Genomic DNA, 18,242 nt, shown 5'->3' on the forward strand with positions numbered 1-18,242 from the left:
AGATGAGAAGACGCTCGTTGTCAAGATTCCAGTATCTATCAACACGAAATGGACCTTGGCTAGCCACCTAGTTCTTCGCTGACTGATCACTCAGAACGCCTTTGACAAGGTCGCTCAACTTTACTTCCCCTTCAGCAACCTCATCAACCGAGTTCCGAACCTCTTCCCACTCCTCGTCACTGACTTTCCCCAATTTCTCCTTAGCGAATACCCCGATAGCAGCCCATACGCCCTCCAAGTCTCGCGCATCCCTCTGCATAAACTTCCTCACCTCTTCTGGCGCATCATCTTTGAGATACGTTCGCACGAGCCTTGTCATCTTCCCTCCTGGCTTGCCATCATATACATTTTCATGCTCGTAGCACCTATCGATGAGCTTTCGAATCAATTGGGCCAGACATTCGACATCTTCTTCCTCTGCCCGAGCCTTGCGTTCAAGCCCATCTGGAGAGTCCGTAGGATCATGGATGCAGCTCTTCGCAAATCCTACGAGACTGATTTTAGGGCGTTTAGCAATGGTAACCTCGCCATTCTTCTTTTCTTCGTAGGGAAAGCTGATAAGAATGTCCTCCGCTAAAACACTGCCATGTGTGATAGTCGGCTTACATTCGCGGTGTAGGAAGTAGATTGTCTCATAGAGCTGCGTAATGATGAGCCAGAGTAGGCATTTTGGAAGCTTGTCCCTAGTGTCGAATACGAAGAGTCCTTCAAGATCACTAGATACTGGTGAGCTTGCCATGACCAGCCAACCTGGTTCCCCTTGGGCCATAGCTTCCATGTCGTAGTGGTCAACTACTTCAATGCAGTGTTCACCGCCGCTGCGAGGATACGATTGACGGTGTATCTCTTGGAGAATGCGTAATTCGGAATGCATCGTAGGTTGGGTAGAGCCTTCTCCGGGAATCTTTACTGCAACGACGCGCCTAAGGAGTGCATCGACGACTAAGTCTTCTTGGGCGTTCGCAGCCAGTTTGGAACGCGCATCATCGATGTCGGAGGTGGAAACACAAAGATTGACAAAACAGTACGTAGACGAAGCAGCGTCGCGAAGCCAGGTGTATTTTTCGGGCATCTGTGGGGGTCTGTCGCCCGAAGCGTCGTTGAGTGCTTCAGACATTGTAGGGTGGACCGCTGTGAGTAGGGTCGAATTTTGTGGACGTGATGAAAACCAAAGGAGCAATGAGTATCTTGTGTTGGTGCGATCCAAGGGAGCGATGATACCTTAATAAAGCGTGCCAGAAGTTTGTGACTTTCGTCACAAGAGCACAAACCATCGTCGTGCGTGCGCATCATTCGCAATCAACGTCCAGCAAGCCTCTTCCTTATGGTCTTCGTCTAATTTGTCTGGCATCACCTGGCGTCGCACTCCCTAAGCTTTGCCCTATACCACGGCTTAGCAATTTTAGCAATCTCAATCTTCAGCGCCGCTTCGTCCACACCATGCTCTTTGATATGTCCCTTCTCTTCCTCCAAGATATCATGTTGAATCCACTTCAGAAAGTCGCCTAGTGCCCTCACAACCCTCTCAATACCCTTTTCACGGAGCACATCCCAGCCTTGCTCTAACCGCTGCTGTGAACACCATGCAGCTGCTACCGTTGCGGCTGCTTTTCTTCGCTCTTTGATGACATCGGCGCCTTCATGATGTTTCGGAAAGCGGAAGAAAGTAGGTTTAAACTTCCCTCCTTTACTTTTGAACCATAGAGAAGTGTCGGCGTTGTATCGAGGAGCTACAGGTTTCCAGACAATGCCTTCGCCTAAGCCGGATATACCGAAAGTTGCTGCGAATGGGCAGTGAGCGGCGACCTCCTCGGTCATGCGTTCGATCTCTGATACTGTGCGTTCGTAGTCGTCAGGGTAGAGTGTTGTGTGGAAGACGCCAGCTCTAGAGGCATTGTATATATCGTAGTCCGGCAATGAGATATCAGAGTACTCTTCGTCTTTTTGCCATGTACCATTGATGTTAACCGAGACGATGCCGAAGCGACGTGATAGTTGCGCAATGGCGACATCTTTTTGGATCTTATCGCCTATCCATTCTCCAGCCATGACAACGGGTGAGTCTTCTCCAAATCTTGCGCCAGGATTCAACTCTTTCCATCGTGCCAGATACACATCTCGCAGTCCAAGTACGGCTGCGGTCTTTTCTGACATATCTGCCGCAAACCCTTGATTATCTTTTCCGACAGACAAACCAGTTATGTTGCGCGACTGGAAGACGATGCGGTTATCAGGGTATACGAGGATATCTGCGTGCGTGCCATGAAGTTTGACTGTACCGATGAAAGGCATAGGGTCCACAATGATGTTTGCTTCTGGTTGGGCAGGGTCGCGGTTCATGCGCCGCAGCTGCTCGATGATCTCGGGAATGTGTGTCGTAATCTTGGGGTACAGAGTGGACTGGGCGGGGTCTGTGGTGGCCATGATGGGTAATTCTGCTTTTGCGAAATATTCCACAGTGATTCGACAGCCTTCTGGGATGGCTGAAAACGCCGCGATGACATCAAGTGCCGTCTTACTGTGCGGCGATCCGCCTGCGTTGCGCTGCGATTCTCCTGATCGAGGTTGATTGGTGCTGACATGGAGATGTTTCTTGAAAGTCCGCACGTGAGATGAAAAATATGATGAAGAGGTTTGTGAGCCCAGACAGGTGCCGCTTTGTCGCTCAGAAGCTTGGAGGCCACAGGAGTTCCAGCGTTGCGGCACTGTTATCGATACGCGGCTGTCAGCACCGCGATCTTCAACACGTTGCGGCACCTCGAACCCTGTGTATCAAATCCCATACTTGAGCACGAATAACCGTTATCATATGAAATGCTCGCGGTGCCAGCACATTCGACACAGCAAAGTTGCGTTCCAGCTGGAATCGTCTCATGCGAATTTGGAATCATTGTATCATTCATGACAGCTAGCCTCTAGGGCATTAATTACGTAACATCATTCAATCTTCTCATGCGATTATTCAAGCAGATCATGAGATCTCTGCTAACTTCTACGTTCTAACCCGTCATGATGTTTCCACCTTCTTCCCGTCCGGTTGGCTGTCCTTCTTCTTGTCGTCTTTGTGCAACTCCGGGTTTAGCGGATGCTTGGAGTCATAACCGACTCTCTTGACAATACCCAATCCTTTCGTCCTGCCCTCACGGAAGAGTATCCGATCGCCGACAGTCAAGTACTCCGGTCGCTGTACGAAGCGGAAGGCTACCTGTGCTCGGTCGCCAGTGCGAATGTACTGGCGATCGATGTCGATGATGGCGCAGGTTTGGGACACTGGTCCAACGTGTAGCATAGCCTGGTACTTGGTCTTGATAGTCGTCGCGTGCGACAAGATCAAGACTTCGGCAACGAACTCGCGGTACACTTTCGGGGCTGGTAATATCCCGGTTGTTGGATCAGGCTTCTCAGCCTTGTGCAAAACGACCATGCCTTTTCGCACATCTTTTCTCCGAACGTTGCGCAGTGCGAGGCTAGCAGACTGGCCAGCAGAGCATCCTGGAACTTGTATCCGTTTGCGCTCAACGGAACGCACCTTTGTCGTTTGGAACTGGCCAAGACTGTCGGGACCGATCAGAACTGTGTCGCCAGAATGTATTTCACCAGACTTGACAACACCTGAAACCACAGTACCAACGAAAGGAACCGAGAATGTGTCGTTGACATGGAATTCTAGAGGAGCAGAGGCGTCGTAATTGCCGTGATGTGGTAGTGCGTTGAGGAACATGCGCACCAGGTCCAGGTTATGACCAGTGACATTGGACACTTGGAAGATAGGACATATGCGACTCGACACAAATTGGGTGGCAGTGGTAATACACTCCTCCCTATTGTTGATGAATACCGGTATCTTTCGCGCTCCTGGAGATTTGAGAATCTTGGAAAGCTGAGTTATAGTCTGTTCAAGGATCTGTGGCGGACAAATGTCGATTTTGGTGATAACGACCATGACGGGGACGTTGAGCGCAAGAGCGATTCCGAGATGCTCTTTACTCATGCCCACTAAACCGTTGTTTGCCGCGATCATCAAGAGACAGTAGTTGGGCTCGCTTGACAGCAGCCCAAATACGGTAGTCCGCAGGTATCTCTCGTGACCGGCGAGATCAGTGAAGCTGATGACCTTGGCGGATCGCCGTCCAATCTCTTCCCAAGTAAGTTTTCGACCTGCGACGTTCGACACAACGACTTCGCTCTTGCTGTCAAAGCCCATTATCTCCATGCCGACTGAGCTGGTTCGACCACTCTCGATTTCGTGTTTGTGGCGGAAGAGGTTGACGCGCGCTTTTCCACGGCCATCGTCGAGGCCGCCTTTGACGAGGACACCGAGCATGGTGCTTTTGCCAGCGTCGACTGTCAATGGTCAGTGTACATTCTCAATTGCGCCTGGAGGCACTCACCATTTCCTACAACTGCTATCCTCGTCTCGATCACATCGTCGACACTCTGCGGCTGTTGTCGCAAGATCATCTTGCCGCTTAAGCCAAGCTCCTTCGCATTGCGAGGTCCGACTTCGACGTCACCGCCAACGTTCCGCGTCATGAGCATCTTGTAGTCGGCCTTGATCTTCTCGCAGGCAACTCGTATCCTCTCCAAGGCAAACTTCCACTGGTCCTCAGTGAAGCCCATGGAGTCACCGCTGTCTTCTAGGCCAACATCGAACAGAGCCTCCCCATGGCCCTCTGCCAGGCGCCCCTGGATATGCTCAGCGAGCGCTGCGACGTTCTCTTCGGCGGGGTCGGTAAGGAGCGTTTTTAGGCGGATGTGCGCCTTGTTATCATCGGAGAGGCCGAGCTCGTCGAGGATGCTCAGCTCATCGTGGTCTTCGAGGACGGCGGGGGCTTGGCCTGGCGGTCGGCGCAGCGCCTGTTGTTTTTGGACGTAGTCGGCGAATTCGCTGAGCGCCTGGTATATTCGTTAGCTTAAATAGGTCATTTGGGGCCTCAATGGGTAATCCGTCTCAAGTACGATGCGATCGCCTTCGTACTACAAGAAGCCCCATTTCCCTGGTTGTACTACTCGGCGCGAACCGTGAGCCAACGGGATTGGGTTGTCCCGTACCATAGTCGTTGTGTCAAAGCAACGAATATATGTCTGGGGTACATCTGGGGCACAGCTTGGGGAGACATGGGCTTCCCTTGTGTTGTTACTTACAGACTCGCCCTTCCGCCGCTCAGCTGGGCTCTGCTTAGGCTCGTGTCGGGAGGCCATATTATGCAAGATAGCACGTGATTATGAAATATCCAGCGGTAGACCTAGTCAAGGTATTCGCAGCGACCGATGTACGTGGTGTGATGGTGGTATGAATGTGGGGTTGGAGCTGTCAGGAGATGTTCCGTAAAGTCCGCCGTATTAATAAGACGTTTGGTATTCGCGGGAGCTGGAAGGAGTGTGAATATTCCATGAGTTGTCTTGCAGTGAGCATCGAAGGGTGGCAAGTGCTGGAATGGCGCTGGCAATGGCGATGGGGAGCTGCTAGGGAGATCCGGGGGCCTACTTATCGATAGAAGGCCGCCGGAGCCATGACGCTGAGACTCACGCGGTAGCGCGTCTTGACTCATCCCAGAACCACCACCATTACACCACTAACAGCCTCCGTGGTCCACAATCACCGCGGCGTCATCCGTAGTGTTGTCGCTACAGTCATGCGATACGTGTTTACGCCCTCGCATCGCTGAGTTTACGCGAGTCATCATCAAAAAGGGCGGAACACGAAAATGTCGCGACTAGGCAGCACTCCAACAAAGGCGCATGTCGTAAAGAAGGCATAAAATAAATGTATCGTGGTTTGGCTACGAATTACAAGAGAAAGGGTAGAGCCGTCGACGTGGGAAGCATACCCCCTCATGATGCTGCAACACCTCGTTCCCCGCAGTACTTCTCCACCTCTTTCCTTAGCGACTCGCGCTGGTGGTTGACTGTGTCCATGATATCGCTGACACCATTGATCGTCTTGCAGTACTCAAAGGTCTCCGCCATTTGCATGAGTACTGCTGTGAGCTGGTTGGGTAGCCACTATTACGCGTCAGTAGGAGCAAGGACCGTCGAGCCAAGGAAGCACTTACAGTCACGATCGGGCTGCCACCTGTTGCAGTCGGGTGCGAAGTGTGCTTGAGGATGTACTCGCGAGTGAAGCACCAATGCCGCCAGCGGAAGTCGCGAACTTGATCAAGAGCTTGGAGATAGAGCGCGGCTGACACGGAGTCGCCTTTCGCGAACTCGCGCACGCCCGACTGCTGAGCGCAATCACGAACAGCCTCCAGGAACTCGCGGTGGTTGCCAGGGCGGTACTGGCGGAAGTCTTTCAGAATGTCTGTGAGGGGTGTCTCCGGCATCTGGACCTGAAGCAAGTTGTCGCACATGGGAATCATGCTGTCGTTGGCACCCGACTCGCCGCGGAAAGACATTGGCTCTTCGCTCACGCCCTCGTATATGACACCGTTGGGAAACATGGATTGTGAGGTGATGCCGAAGATGAACGTACGAAAGTTGGTGTAGCCTTGCGGCTTGCTACGGTTCCACATGGCTAATCTCGTCAGTCGCGAACTCACGCACCCAAGCAATGCACTTACTGTTCATCACGGCGTTGACGTTCCTGAGACCACCCACCAGAGTACGAAGGCCGTCATTGAATCGCTCTCGGTCCTTGGCCAAACAGCTTTCTAGCATCTCTGAAGCACCTGTGACAAGCGCACCAGACTCCTTGACCATAGCGATGTGGACGAGAACGAAGCCTGCCTCGGACGAAGTGGGATCTAAGCCATGCTCGAAAGCGCGGATCAGGCGAAGGTTGTCGTACTCGAGGCCCCGTGATGGATCTTCCAGGCGGTAGTTGAAGAGCGCATACGACCCAGCATACTCCATGAACGGCTTGAAACCAGCACTGCGCACGCAAGAATGTCAGCCATGTCATATACTCTAGAGTACATCGTGATCCCTATGGAGGTAGGTGTCCAATATTTTTCTTAAAGGGGGTGAAGCTTAGGGGACGAGGACATAAGACCAGCACCACATGAGGGCAGGAGAAAGCATTGCCACTTACATCTCAGCAACCTTGACGATGGGTAGCGCGATGCATCTCGGTAGCGACTGTCGACCCAGACCGTACTCTTCTCCCCTTACATGTCTCTCATGGCAAGGCTCGAAGAGATATGCAGAAGCCAAGAAAGAGTAGTCACGATACAGGGCGTTCATGACAACCAGGTCATCGCGATACTTCTCTACCTCTGAGGTAAGGTCAGGAAGCTCCTTGAGTACGGTGTCGCCGAAGGTGAAGTTGGCAAGTAGACCTGGCTCCCCTGACAGTGTCTTGATGGGCATGCGTTGCAAGATAGACTCAAGAGCAGCGAACTCCTTTGGTAGTTCAACGATGGGTTCTTGACGAGGAAGGAAGCCTCGTGTGGTGGATACCATGAAGGCGGGGAGAGTGCGATCATCAGGACGGGTGTCCTTCATGACAGGGAAGTCAAAGGTTGAAGAAGACATAGTGCAAAGAGGTATTGAAGAGTCAGAGAAGTCAAAGAGACTGAAGGTATTCAGGCTTTGATGCTGGTGATCTGGTCCGAGCGCCGAATGTTGGAGTTGGGATGAATTGAAACATCTCTCGACAGCGACGGCGGCAACGAGCTTATATCCTACGAGGCCGGAATCAAAACCGGCCACGGAAAACCACCGGCCTCGTCAAGATAAGACGTACGTAATGGCTGGATCACTTTTCTGCATCAGCAGACTTTGACCCGAAGACATCCTGCGATGCCCGGCCTCGATCCAGAGGTTCCCCCTGATATCCTCGATGAGTTGGGAGGGTAGGCTCGTCGCCGCCAAGACTTGTATCAAGCAGAGGAAGAGGGCGAAGGCGGCGCCACGGATGCTACTTTCCTACTGCTTGGAATATCACTGAAATCCTGGAATGAAATTTCCATCATGCTTTCAAGTTTGTTTTCGCAACAAAAGAGGTGCGCAGCTGGTGATTCAGTGTCTATTCACAAAGTCCTTAACGTGTTACTATCGACTGGATGTTAAGGTCACAACATGTTCATATCTATTGCGACACTCGAAACCCTTTCCTATTATAGAAAATAAGTTTAGGCTTTCTAAGGCAATTGCAACGACCTCTACATGCCACTTCTCAAAGGCGTCCATCACGATGCCGACTACGGCGGTGACAACGCCATCTAAGTCGGCCCGATCGACACCATCGCACACCAGAATGGCCAACACGCCTACATTCGCAATGAAAACGACTCGCATCAACTACAACAATTTACCACTCAGAGCCTACCTGATGACACACGACATGCCTCTGTAACGGTGTTCGATGACCATCACGAGTCCTAACAGCGGCTCGGCTGGGAGCCAACCAGAAAAACTACCGAAAAGAAGGGCCGCGGAGAGCCGCAGAATCGGCCCAACATGCGCCTCTGGTGGGTCCGATGAGGCTGCTGTGATTGGTCTGGCCGGAATTGTACCTCGACTCCATCATCAGATGCATCAACAATTCGATACCTTTATACACATGAAACAGCTTGGAACTACACTGATTTTATTGGAAAGTGATCTTGGATTCCTCCTGGATGGATTCCAAAATCTGATCCAAGAATTCAACACCTCCTGCAGCCGGTAAACGACACTGCTACACCAGATGTTGTTAATTCCGGCCTCGTATTCCTGCTCGCTGAGAGACCTCGCTAGTTGGTCACTACCGTTCAGACTGAACGCAGGGGTCAGAAGCGTACTGATAACGATTTCTCCAGTGCACGCCCTACCACGCCCTACGGAGTATACCCCGCGGCACTGCGTAACGTTCTCTGGCTCAACGTCGTGGTTCTGACGCTGCGAAGTCGATTATTCCCCCTCATCACGCCCAAAGATTCGATAACCACAGAGCAGGATTGTTTTGCAACAAGACAGAGACACTAGAAACAATCATCGCCTTGGAAAGTGGTCACTAGGTACGCTCTAGCACTTACTCATTATCGAATTTCGAGATCGCTACAACTATGCCTGCCAAGGGAAACACCTCAAAGAAATCTAGGTGGTATGCCATCTATGCGTGCGCATTCATATGCAGACTCTCGATTCAATCCACAACCGTCGCATCCTCCTCTCCGTCACTTCGTCCCATCTCAACTCTAGACAAGCGCAGCAGCAATTCCCATAGCTCCAGCAACAGCCATACCAGCACCGGGAAGCATCGCCATGGCAGCACCAGTGTAAGTCTCCATAGGCGAACCTGTAGTCGTAGCGTCAACATCCGAGGTAGGTGTCGCAACAGCAGCAACAGTCTTGAGGAGCTCAGGTGTGGTAGTGTAGGTCATGAGATCACCTCCGAAAGCGAGAGAAGCGCTAGAGAAGGGGAGTTCAGAGACGGAAGATGCGCCTTCGAAAGCAACGCGGTCGGATGCCGGGGCAGATGGCTCGAGAGAAGCGCGGTCGAAAGGAGTGAGAGGGTTGAGGACACTGGGAATGGAATGTCAGTATGTGTGATAATTGGTATGGGGGGAGGGGAGGAGAAGACTTACCCATCAATAACATGCGCCACCCCATTAAAAAGAATAGTATTAGCATAAACAATCTCCGCCCCATTAACCCACGCCCTCCCATCCTCCGTCACCGTAAACACCAACTCCGCGCCCTGCAGACTCTTAACCGACACATTACCCAGCGCAGTCGAGAAAATAACATTACTAGGAATGATGTGGTACTTGAGCACCTCCTGCAGCGTCGCCTGGTCCGCGGATTCAAGCACCGAGCCAATGGATTCGAAGGCTGAGTTGGTGGGCACGAAGATGGTGAAGTCGGAGATGTTGAGGCCGGTGGCTGAGGGGCTCGAGAGGCCGAAGTCGATGGCGAGGCGGGCGGCTTCGAGGGCGGCGTTCATGGCGAGGTAGCCCGAGCGGTAGGTGAAGAGTTGGAAGGGCGCGCCGAAGGAGAGGACGGTGTCGATTTTGTGGATTGTTATGCCGGCGCCGAGCATTATGTCCTGGGGGGTTGTGTTAGTGTCGTTGGTGATGCATGATGTGTGTGACAATGGGTACATATGATGGATACTTACAGCTTCAGTAACAGTGGAGATGGTTTGTTCTCCAGAGATGACACAGACATCTTCTCCATTCTTGACTAGCTCATTGTAGGCCCCACCTGTAAAGTTGGAGAACGGCTGGATTTCGTTCACATATGAGCTGTCGAGGAGTGTCTGCGCAAAGGTTGGGATATCGGTGATGGCACTTGCAGGATAGACGCCCTTGAAGACGTGGTTGGCGAGTAGGGCGCCGATGGCAATAGTGTCGTTTTTGTTCTCGATGGCCTGGCCCTCGGGTACATCGCGTGGTACGGCTGCGAATGCCTCGTTGGTAGGAGCGAAGATGGTGATGTTGGAAGCGGCAGAGAGCGTGTCTGCTAGCCCCTCTACAAGACCGACTAGTTCGAGGAGAGTGCTGAGGTCGGGTTGTGAGGCCAGGAGAGCGCCAATGTCGCCTTGGGCTACGCTGGTGCCTGCCAGAATGGCATAAGAGAGGACTTGAGATGGACGCATGGTGAGCGTTGGAGTAAAGTGAGGTGCTGAAGAAGATATTGCTTTGTAGGCCCTAAAGTTGAAGATGCAATGCTGTGATGTCGTCCTCAAGCCCAAGGACGAGGCTCTCTTATACGTGTCCCATGCCCATGATGTGGGCTTCACCCAACCTCTCCACATGCACAACTACATCCCCATCTCACTCACCGGTTACCCTTTCCTGTGTGCTTACTTCCATGACATCTTCGACTCCTGCCAGCCAAGACCTAGCAATTCGTATCCGGCAGTGCACGATCAATGCAACCCGTGGCAAATATAGCACCGCCCTGCTCTACCGAAACCACAACACCTGGCTCTAAACACTTTCGAGGTTGTCGACTCATAATGACTAGGTAGCCTGAATCGAGAAGTGCACGATCAAGGCAGCATACTCCAAATATAGCATCATCATCCACCGCAGGCATCATGATGGCTTCACTAGAACACCTAGGCACTCTTGACGTTGAAAGCCAAGCCTCTGCTTGATCTAACAGCCCTATGCCTTCCTTCCCAGTGTACGATGTGGCGAATCAGCAGGGGGCAGTGCGGGAGCGTGCATGCCGGTATCCACTTGTCGTGCTGCAACAACCGTCGCTAAACACACGATGGGCTAGGGTGGACGGCAGGAACTCGCCAGAAGTCGTGGGTCAATGTACTTGGGGAGGTACCAAAAATAACGTTGTGGCTTGTGGCGTCGTGGTTGTCGGGTGCTTGTGCAAGGCGAGAGTCACGATGGGAGGAGAGAGTGAGGGGTGAGGATGTAAGCGAGAGGCTACTAGGTGTCGCGATAGCTCACTGCTCGCCTGACGATGCTAGACTATAAAGAGTAGCATTTTATGATGACAGTCGTTTTGATCCGCTCTGTATACAGTACTTGGGTACTACAGCGACCTTGACGAGCATTTACACAAGGTGACCTCGGGACTGTTGAACAAGAGCGGCACCAGATCACCGCGATACATGGTGAAGCAACGAGCATCAGCGCAGGGCGTTTTCCCATGCAGGAACGGAGAATCCTCCCTACCGTCATTAGCGTACGCGGACGAGACAGCGGACTTTAGCCAGTTTGCCCACTGCGAGATTGCGCATCAGCTAAATGTGTATTCGAACATCTACGCGCGACAACTACATCATCAGACAGTAGACCACCAAACCGCAGCCATAGAAAAACATTTCCGTGTGTCTGAAACGTCATCTCTTCAAGCATCTGGCGAAAAAATACCGATGCAGGATGGCTGACGGCCAGAACGTGGCTGACCACGCTTATGCATGCGACATGCGGCAGCAAGCATCCATGGATTCGTGCACCAATCAACAGTAACACGACGGATGAATTGATCGACACCAACGGCCAAAGTTCGCCGTGCCATCTAACTTCAAAAGACGTTGCAATTCTATAAGATACCACCGTATAATGCGATTTAGTTAACTAGATTTGCCTCGTACCGCTGCAGAATAGCAGTGTAGTCGTTATACCACTGCTCCAGCCAACTCGTCGCATCAAACATACGCGTGGTGAAGCAACTTAGCGTAGGATCCAGGACCTTCATGTACATGACCAGATTGCGCATCTTGAGTCCAAACTCTTCAATGCGGAAACAGTTGTTCGGTAGGCATTGACCGTATGTGTTGGCGGGGTCGGTCGAAGCTACCATGACAGTAACCAGCACGAAAAGCGAGTATAGGACTGTTGGTGCGAAGCAGAATGATGGGAAATTAACAAGTAGAGCTGGATCCATTTCTGCGGCCGTATCGAGGACGGCATGGCAGTTCTGAACGAGGGCTTCGAGACTCGTTTTGAGAGGCGCGATGATGATGGTCGGCTTGGGAAAGTCTTTGACGGGTATGCGGCCTGGGATGAAGGGCGCTGCGAAGGAAGCTTTGTTCGTGGGCGTGTGTAGCACAAGCTCGTACAGGTGAACCATGGCTGCGTGCCACCACACTTTGAGCGTCTGAGACGTTGCAAGGCTAGGTGGGATATGAGCGACCCACGCTTCGAGCTTGTTCTTCATGGTCTCGATAACGGCATATGTGTTATAATCGTTGCCGTCTACAAACGTAGCGATCTGGCAGAGGTATAGTTGATTGGATATCTCCTGGTCCAGTTGGGTAATGCGAACGAGCTGACAGAGTAGCATGTCGGAAGCATCGCCTTGGCTTTCCAGGTACAACAGACACTCATCGTGGTAAGCGTTCCAAGGGTACGGATTCGGCCTGCGCGTACTGATTGACGAGCTGGAGAGTGCCATGTAGCAGGCTAGCCAGGTACGTCGTGCCTCCAGCGATCCCACATCCTGATGCCGGCAAAAGTAAGCTGGAGGAGTGGGCTGAAGCGAGTTTCCCGCGATGCCTACATCAATGGCCATGTCGGCGGCTAACTGCAGGATCTGGTAACAACTCCCCATTAGACCTCTTCGCGGAATCTTGTTCCAGTACGTGGCTATGAGCAGTGCCTGCACAAGTTCCAGCGATCTTTGTCCTCGGCCCAAAACCTCTTCGCCGAGGACATGCATCGATTCGCGAATTATCTCATCGTGCGTCTCTAGATCTACGCCTTGCGCCTCTTGCGTAGTTGTGTATGCTACGATGGAGAGAAGTAGGACAGGAGCTTTTGTGCGGAGATATTCGAGATCTCCTGGGAGTCGTACGACAGGCCACGCCGATCCGGCTTGGTGCGCATAGAGATGAACAAGGTGTTGTTGCTGGATAGGCGGGATGCGCGCATCAAGGAATGACAGGATGGCGTCGTAGTGGTTGTCTGTTAGGCTACCGGGCGACCGGCCTAGCGTGTTGGTGGAGAGTCCGCCAGGGGAGCGACTTGGCGTTGGGCTGTTGTTGCTCTGTTTCTGCAGCAGATTGCTGAGTTCTTGAATTTGCGCCTCCAGCTCCTGGATGCGGTTGCGCTGAAGGCGTGGCGCTGCAGGGACGCATTCCAGGTTGTTGCGGGTGCATCTCTCGCAGCTTGCCGCGTCAGGATTGGTGCTAATGTCGCACTTGATCTTTAGACGATGGCACTCTTCACAAGCGCGAAGACGCTTCCTCATGGTCTTGTCTTCTTGCTTAGCCATGATAGAGGTAATTCAGCTGTAGTCTATCGTGGGGCACTGTCTATGACAAAGTGACTTTACGCCCCGGGAAAGCGCGCTTGGTTCATGACTGCAGGTGGCTGTGCCGTATACCAGCACCAATACAGCGTGGCGTTTGGAGACGGTATTCGTCCGGATGGCCCGGTATGTCAGTTGATTCAGATTTAGTGGAGGTCAGAGCTGAATGGGAGCATTCGAAGCTGTTCCTCGAGAGTTGCATTCTTCGTTGCCATCTTTCGGCATGGTCTTGCCAGTCAGCTGAAATTGCAGAAGGCGGACAAGTTGCCTGATTGGGTGATTGGGTCTTGCCAATTCTGCCATGGAGATAGACGGCTTTACGGCATCATCATGGCATTGTCGAAGTTTGCCTGTTAGTATGACCAAAGCAATGGCTCTATGCCAGAATGTACGGCACTGCTAGTACATACGGCCGATCAAGACTGAGGAATACGCGATACTTGTTTGAGCGATAGAATGCGAGTTTCCGTACGTACGGTACCTCTCACGCGATCTTCGGAAAGCAGGCCAGGGTATTGGTATCGCTTTTTGAGCACATAAAGGCAAGAACAGACGCGCGCATGGAAAGACCATATCGATAGCTAGCATGCCAAAGTAGCAAACCAGACCATCTACAACCCCACGGGCACAGCACCTCCCCCACTCCCCCAGACGAAGCTTGCTCGAAACAAGCTTGGCGGCCAAGACCCCGCACGCTTACCCTTCCCCAGCCTATCGCCATCACCACTCTGCCCAACTTTGCGCCGCGGCTGATGCTGGCGCGCCCACGCAAGGGAGGCGTCCTTGCACCCTTCCCTAGGTACAGTACCACCGCCTTCTCCGCATCTCCACCCCATCAATCCCGCAATGAAGCCCCCAAAGTCACTCCTCAGCCGCCTCCCCGGCATACGCTGGACACCGTCCGACATTCCCTCCTCCACCGACCCGTCGACCCCGAAGCCTAAAAGCCGGAACCCGTTTTCGCTCAAAGCCGCGCCGCCGGAGCACGGCACGGTGCGCCCGCGCGCATCCACCATCAGTCTAACGTCTGAGCCGGATGTCGATATGGATGCGCGCACGCACGCGCAGGGCCAGAGCGACTTCTTCACGCGATTGCCGCTTGAGCTGCGGCAATTGGTGTACGAACATGTCATGGGGGCGGAGATTGTGCATCTGACATTGAGCACGAAGAAGAAGCGATTCGGCCATTTCCTGTGCGACAGCGAGGGAGACGGCGGGAGGGAGTACATGTGTCGCGTGCTGGTGTTTGGGAAGAAAGGCGCGAGGTTGTACCCTGGTGGACCGACTGTGTTGAGGGCTTGTAGGCGCATGTATGTATTGCCCTCCCCTTCTCATGGCAATCACAATGGCGTTGTGGAAATTGACTGTATCCTGCAATCTAGGTACTCGGAAGCCATCTCATATCTGTATCGCGCACATACCTTCTCCCTCCTCCACATCACGCATCTCCTCTACCTCCCCGCTTCGATCCCACAACCGCGCCTTGATTCGATCCGCACGCTACATCTCCGCTGGGCTATCCGCGCGCTGCCTTATATGAGTCGCGGTCCTTCGAATCGCGTCGTGTACCGCGATGATACCGCGAATTGGGAGAAAGCGTGGACGATAATAGCGAATATGCAGGGATTGAGGCATCTTCGGGTCATATTGATGGATCCCAGTCCGCAGTGGCTCTGGCAGAGCGAATGGATGGAGCTAGAGGATATGCTGCTGGATAGTGTGAGGATGGTGACGAAGCCACGCGACGCTATTGTCGTGCTGCCGTATCCGAGTTGTAGGACGGACTGGGATATGGGGGAGAGTACGGTAAAGCTAAGGATCTTCGGCAACGCAAGTGATGTTGAGGATGATGCGGGTTGAGAGAGGATCACTTTGCGTTATTGTAAGCAAGGTCATTTGACCAATGTATGATATATTTCTTCCTTGTTGGGATCTATATAAGGCTGTGTCGCCTACAAGCCCATGCAGTTGGCATAGTAGGTTACTGAGGCCGGCCAATCCGAGAACATACCCAAGATATGGACATCCTTGGCAAGTACATCGAGTACATCGTACATGTCGCCATCGTTGTTGGTGCGGTTGGCAACGTACTGGTAGTAGTAACCACCACCATCGACCTGCAGCCACCCAGAGCGCTCAAATGACCACGCGATAATGTCCAGATTGTGTTCCTGGCAAGCGATGGCGTACTCGGAAGGCACGATCTTGTTGTCATCATCCAACTTGGTAAGAGCGAACATAGCGGGCGCCATAATCTTAACGCCACGAGCAGCGAGCTCAGGGATGCTGGCAGTAGCATTGGCGTAGCCCTCCGGAGTATCAACGCGCTCGTCGAGGTACACAGCCTGAATACCGAATTCAGGCTCGTTGTCGATCCAGTAGAAGACGTCATCGGGCAAGAAAGACTGCAGCCAAACACGGCTCGGATCGATCTCGTACTCGCGGAACTTGTCGACTAGATCTTGAGCATACGCTTCCTGTGTGTATCCATCAAAAGGCATCTCAACCTCTGGTGTCTTGAGCTCGGGCGCGTACTTCAGACCCCAGCTGTCGACCAGGGGAATGTATTCGTCGACTGTCATGAGCTTGGGGCAATCTTGCGCGTATAGATCCGAGCGGAAGTAGGGTGTGCCGTCCATGTATTCCTCTACCGTGGTGCCGTTGGGGTTGAAGCCATCCATCTTGCCGCATAGGGTACCGAACTCCTCCAAAGTGATGTCCGAGGTGCAGCACTTGGCCGACGCAGCAGTGCCATTGGCGGCGGGCGAGAAGGGGGTCGTGCACTTCTCGGCGAGTGTGGTGTTGAGAATGTTGGTCGTGGTGTGCAAGTCGCATTGAGCGTGGCGGCAGACAAGCTGTTTGTCCTTGGTGAACGCAACATCGCATTCGATCAGGCCAGCACCCATGCGATGCGCAGCCTTGTAACTCTGAAGAGTATGCTCAGGGAATTGAAGCGGCGCTCCACGATGCGCAAGGACAAAGTCCGAGGTCTTGAACTCTTGCTCCGAGCAGCTCTCCAGCTTCTCCTTCAACGGACTCTCATCCATGTTGTCGACGAGGTAGTAAGGCCGGACGCCGACTTGGACGTTGAACTTGCTGTGCCCATGGCCATGACCATAGCCGTCTCCACGGGGAGCAACAACAGGTACAGCGGCAGCGGACGCGAGTCCGACGAGGACGGAGGTAGCAATGAAAGAGCGCATCGTGAGCAGATCTCAACCCCGAAGTATCCGGGAACCTGCAAGAGCGAACGGTTCCTGCAGGACAAGCATCCTGGCGGCCATGACGCTTCTTATCTGCGCCGGGAAAAGGCCAGAGCTGTACAACACCTCGGATGGATCAAAGACGCCGAAGTACAGGACGCCGCACGGCTCAAGGTGTTCGAGCTGAGCTGCTCAGCTACTGCACGTGGTGGAGCTACCCTAGCTCGAAGCTCTTGGCTGTGCATGATGGCGGACGGAGAACGAGATGGTTGTGGAAAGCTATACGCGACGAGTTAGCTCGCCAAGCTGCCAAGTCCACGCCGCCTGTCACGTTGATCAACGATGCGATAAGATACGCGCGCCGGCACAGCGGGCGGAGCAAGACCTGTTCAAGCCGCTGGTGGGAGCTTGGGTGCATGGTTCCTGTGCGTCACTGTCATGTCGTGTCTTGGCTGCGTTTTGCTTCTTGGGGTCTTGTTCTCCGACCAGGCGGTGACTTTGGTCCAACATGGATTCCATTGGCTTTTGGGAGGTCCTTGTATCCCCTCGGCTTGAGTTTGGCGAAGCCCCATACATCTTATGAGCATCCGTAATACTCCACAGCCATTCCCGAGAAGCTGCCGTTCGTGTGATTAAGATCGTCCGAGAATCGTCCCTCGACGCGTCAGGACGCGCTACTTTCCTGGTCGTCCCTCTCTGGTAGCTGAAAGACGCAGTTGGATTCGCCGGTATCGATATCAGTCGAGCATCGCCAATTCGGAAGAGTGATGACAAAGTCTCTTGGGGCCGTGATCTTCTTGACAGGCTGCAAAATCTCCTTGCTGTTCTGTTCCCAGAATTCGCCATAGCATCCCTGCCAGAGGTCGAGACAGAAGTACAACTTGATGCGCAATCTCTTGAGACCAGTCATCTTACTGAGCCCATCCCACAATCTGTACCACTCAACTCGGTGATGCGCAGGCATCAAGTTGACTTGGAAGTATTGATTGCGATCAAGGTCCCATTCGATATTGAGATTGCTGACTTGCATGATACGTTGGGGCTGGAAGAAGTAGCAGAGATAGCCTGCTGTTGGAAAGTCTTCCAAGTCTGTGGACATGAAGAACTCATTGCTTTTGTAGAGATATTCGATACTTTCAGAATAGCTAGGAACGGTTATATGTTAGTATTGTACTGGTATTGAAACTGTGCAATTGCATCTGACTCAACTTACATCTGCCGACACGTTCTTAGAAGAGGAAGTGCCAATTGCAGCTTCTGACCAGGCGAACAGGGCATGTAGCAAAGGCAGTTTCGAAGTGTGCACTTCCTAGTAAGTAACTTTCCGTCCAAAACCAACGCATGGATTGTCTGTTCTCCCAAAGCCATCTCATAGATCATTCGCCGAATCTC

At 52.8% G+C, this 18,242-nt stretch overlaps 9 protein-coding genes across 9 annotated transcripts; 1 reads left to right on the top strand and 8 right to left on the bottom strand.

Moving 5' to 3' along the window:
• Positions 1 to 67: 67 nt before the first annotated feature.
• Positions 68 to 1,117, bottom strand: J4E93_009033 (uncharacterized protein; the record flags this gene model as incomplete). The annotated part of the gene is made up of 1 exon (XM_049346927.1): positions 68 to 1,117. One exon carries the CDS (start codon positions 1,115 to 1,117, stop codon positions 68 to 70), a length of 1,050 nt encoding a protein of 349 aa, XP_049195882.1.
• A 233-nt stretch (positions 1,118 to 1,350) lies between these two features.
• Positions 1,351 to 2,424, bottom strand: J4E93_009034 (uncharacterized protein; the record flags this gene model as incomplete). The annotated part of the gene is made up of 1 exon (XM_049346928.1): positions 1,351 to 2,424. The coding sequence occupies one exon, from the start codon at positions 2,422 to 2,424 to the stop codon at positions 1,351 to 1,353; it is 1,074 nt and encodes a 357-aa protein (XP_049195883.1).
• A 583-nt stretch (positions 2,425 to 3,007) lies between these two features.
• J4E93_009035 (uncharacterized protein) lies at positions 3,008 to 5,202 on the bottom strand (the record flags this gene model as incomplete). The annotated part of the gene is made up of 3 exons (XM_049346929.1): positions 3,008 to 4,344; positions 4,392 to 4,896; positions 5,146 to 5,202. 3 exons carry the CDS (start codon positions 5,200 to 5,202, stop codon positions 3,008 to 3,010), a joined length of 1,899 nt encoding a protein of 632 aa, XP_049195884.1.
• A 633-nt stretch (positions 5,203 to 5,835) lies between these two features.
• Positions 5,836 to 7,476, bottom strand: J4E93_009036 (uncharacterized protein; the record flags this gene model as incomplete). Its single annotated transcript, XM_049346930.1, has 4 exons — positions 5,836 to 6,006; positions 6,057 to 6,517; positions 6,564 to 6,874; positions 7,034 to 7,476. The coding sequence occupies 4 exons, from the start codon at positions 7,474 to 7,476 to the stop codon at positions 5,836 to 5,838; spliced, it is 1,386 nt and encodes a 461-aa protein (XP_049195885.1).
• Positions 7,477 to 9,122: 1,646 nt separating this feature from the next.
• On the bottom strand, positions 9,123 to 10,525 carry J4E93_009037 (uncharacterized protein; the record flags this gene model as incomplete). The annotated part of the gene is made up of 3 exons (XM_049346931.1): positions 9,123 to 9,450; positions 9,513 to 9,973; positions 10,046 to 10,525. The coding sequence occupies 3 exons, from the start codon at positions 10,523 to 10,525 to the stop codon at positions 9,123 to 9,125; spliced, it is 1,269 nt and encodes a 422-aa protein (XP_049195886.1).
• Positions 10,526 to 11,964: 1,439 nt separating this feature from the next.
• J4E93_009038 (uncharacterized protein) lies at positions 11,965 to 13,611 on the bottom strand (the record flags this gene model as incomplete). Its single annotated transcript, XM_049346932.1, has 1 exon — positions 11,965 to 13,611. One exon carries the CDS (start codon positions 13,609 to 13,611, stop codon positions 11,965 to 11,967), a length of 1,647 nt encoding a protein of 548 aa, XP_049195887.1.
• Positions 13,612 to 14,493: 882 nt separating this feature from the next.
• Positions 14,494 to 15,507, top strand: J4E93_009039 (uncharacterized protein; the record flags this gene model as incomplete). The annotated part of the gene is made up of 2 exons (XM_049346933.1): positions 14,494 to 14,957; positions 15,030 to 15,507. 2 exons carry the CDS (start codon positions 14,494 to 14,496, stop codon positions 15,505 to 15,507), a joined length of 942 nt encoding a protein of 313 aa, XP_049195888.1.
• A 92-nt stretch (positions 15,508 to 15,599) lies between these two features.
• Positions 15,600 to 16,850, bottom strand: J4E93_009040 (uncharacterized protein; the record flags this gene model as incomplete). Its single annotated transcript, XM_049346934.1, has 1 exon — positions 15,600 to 16,850. The coding sequence occupies one exon, from the start codon at positions 16,848 to 16,850 to the stop codon at positions 15,600 to 15,602; it is 1,251 nt and encodes a 416-aa protein (XP_049195889.1).
• Positions 16,851 to 17,514: 664 nt separating this feature from the next.
• Positions 17,515 to 18,128, bottom strand: J4E93_009041 (uncharacterized protein; the record flags this gene model as incomplete). The annotated part of the gene is made up of 2 exons (XM_049346935.1): positions 17,515 to 17,995; positions 18,064 to 18,128. The coding sequence occupies 2 exons, from the start codon at positions 18,126 to 18,128 to the stop codon at positions 17,515 to 17,517; spliced, it is 546 nt and encodes a 181-aa protein (XP_049195890.1).
• Between the last annotated feature and the right edge of the window lie 114 nt (positions 18,129 to 18,242).

The sequence above is a fragment of the Alternaria ventricosa genome, assembly GCF_023758065.1.
Source record: "Alternaria ventricosa strain BMP 2768 chromosome Unknown scaffold_19, whole genome shotgun sequence".
NCBI lineage: Eukaryota > Fungi > Ascomycota > Dothideomycetes > Pleosporales > Pleosporaceae > Alternaria > Alternaria ventricosa.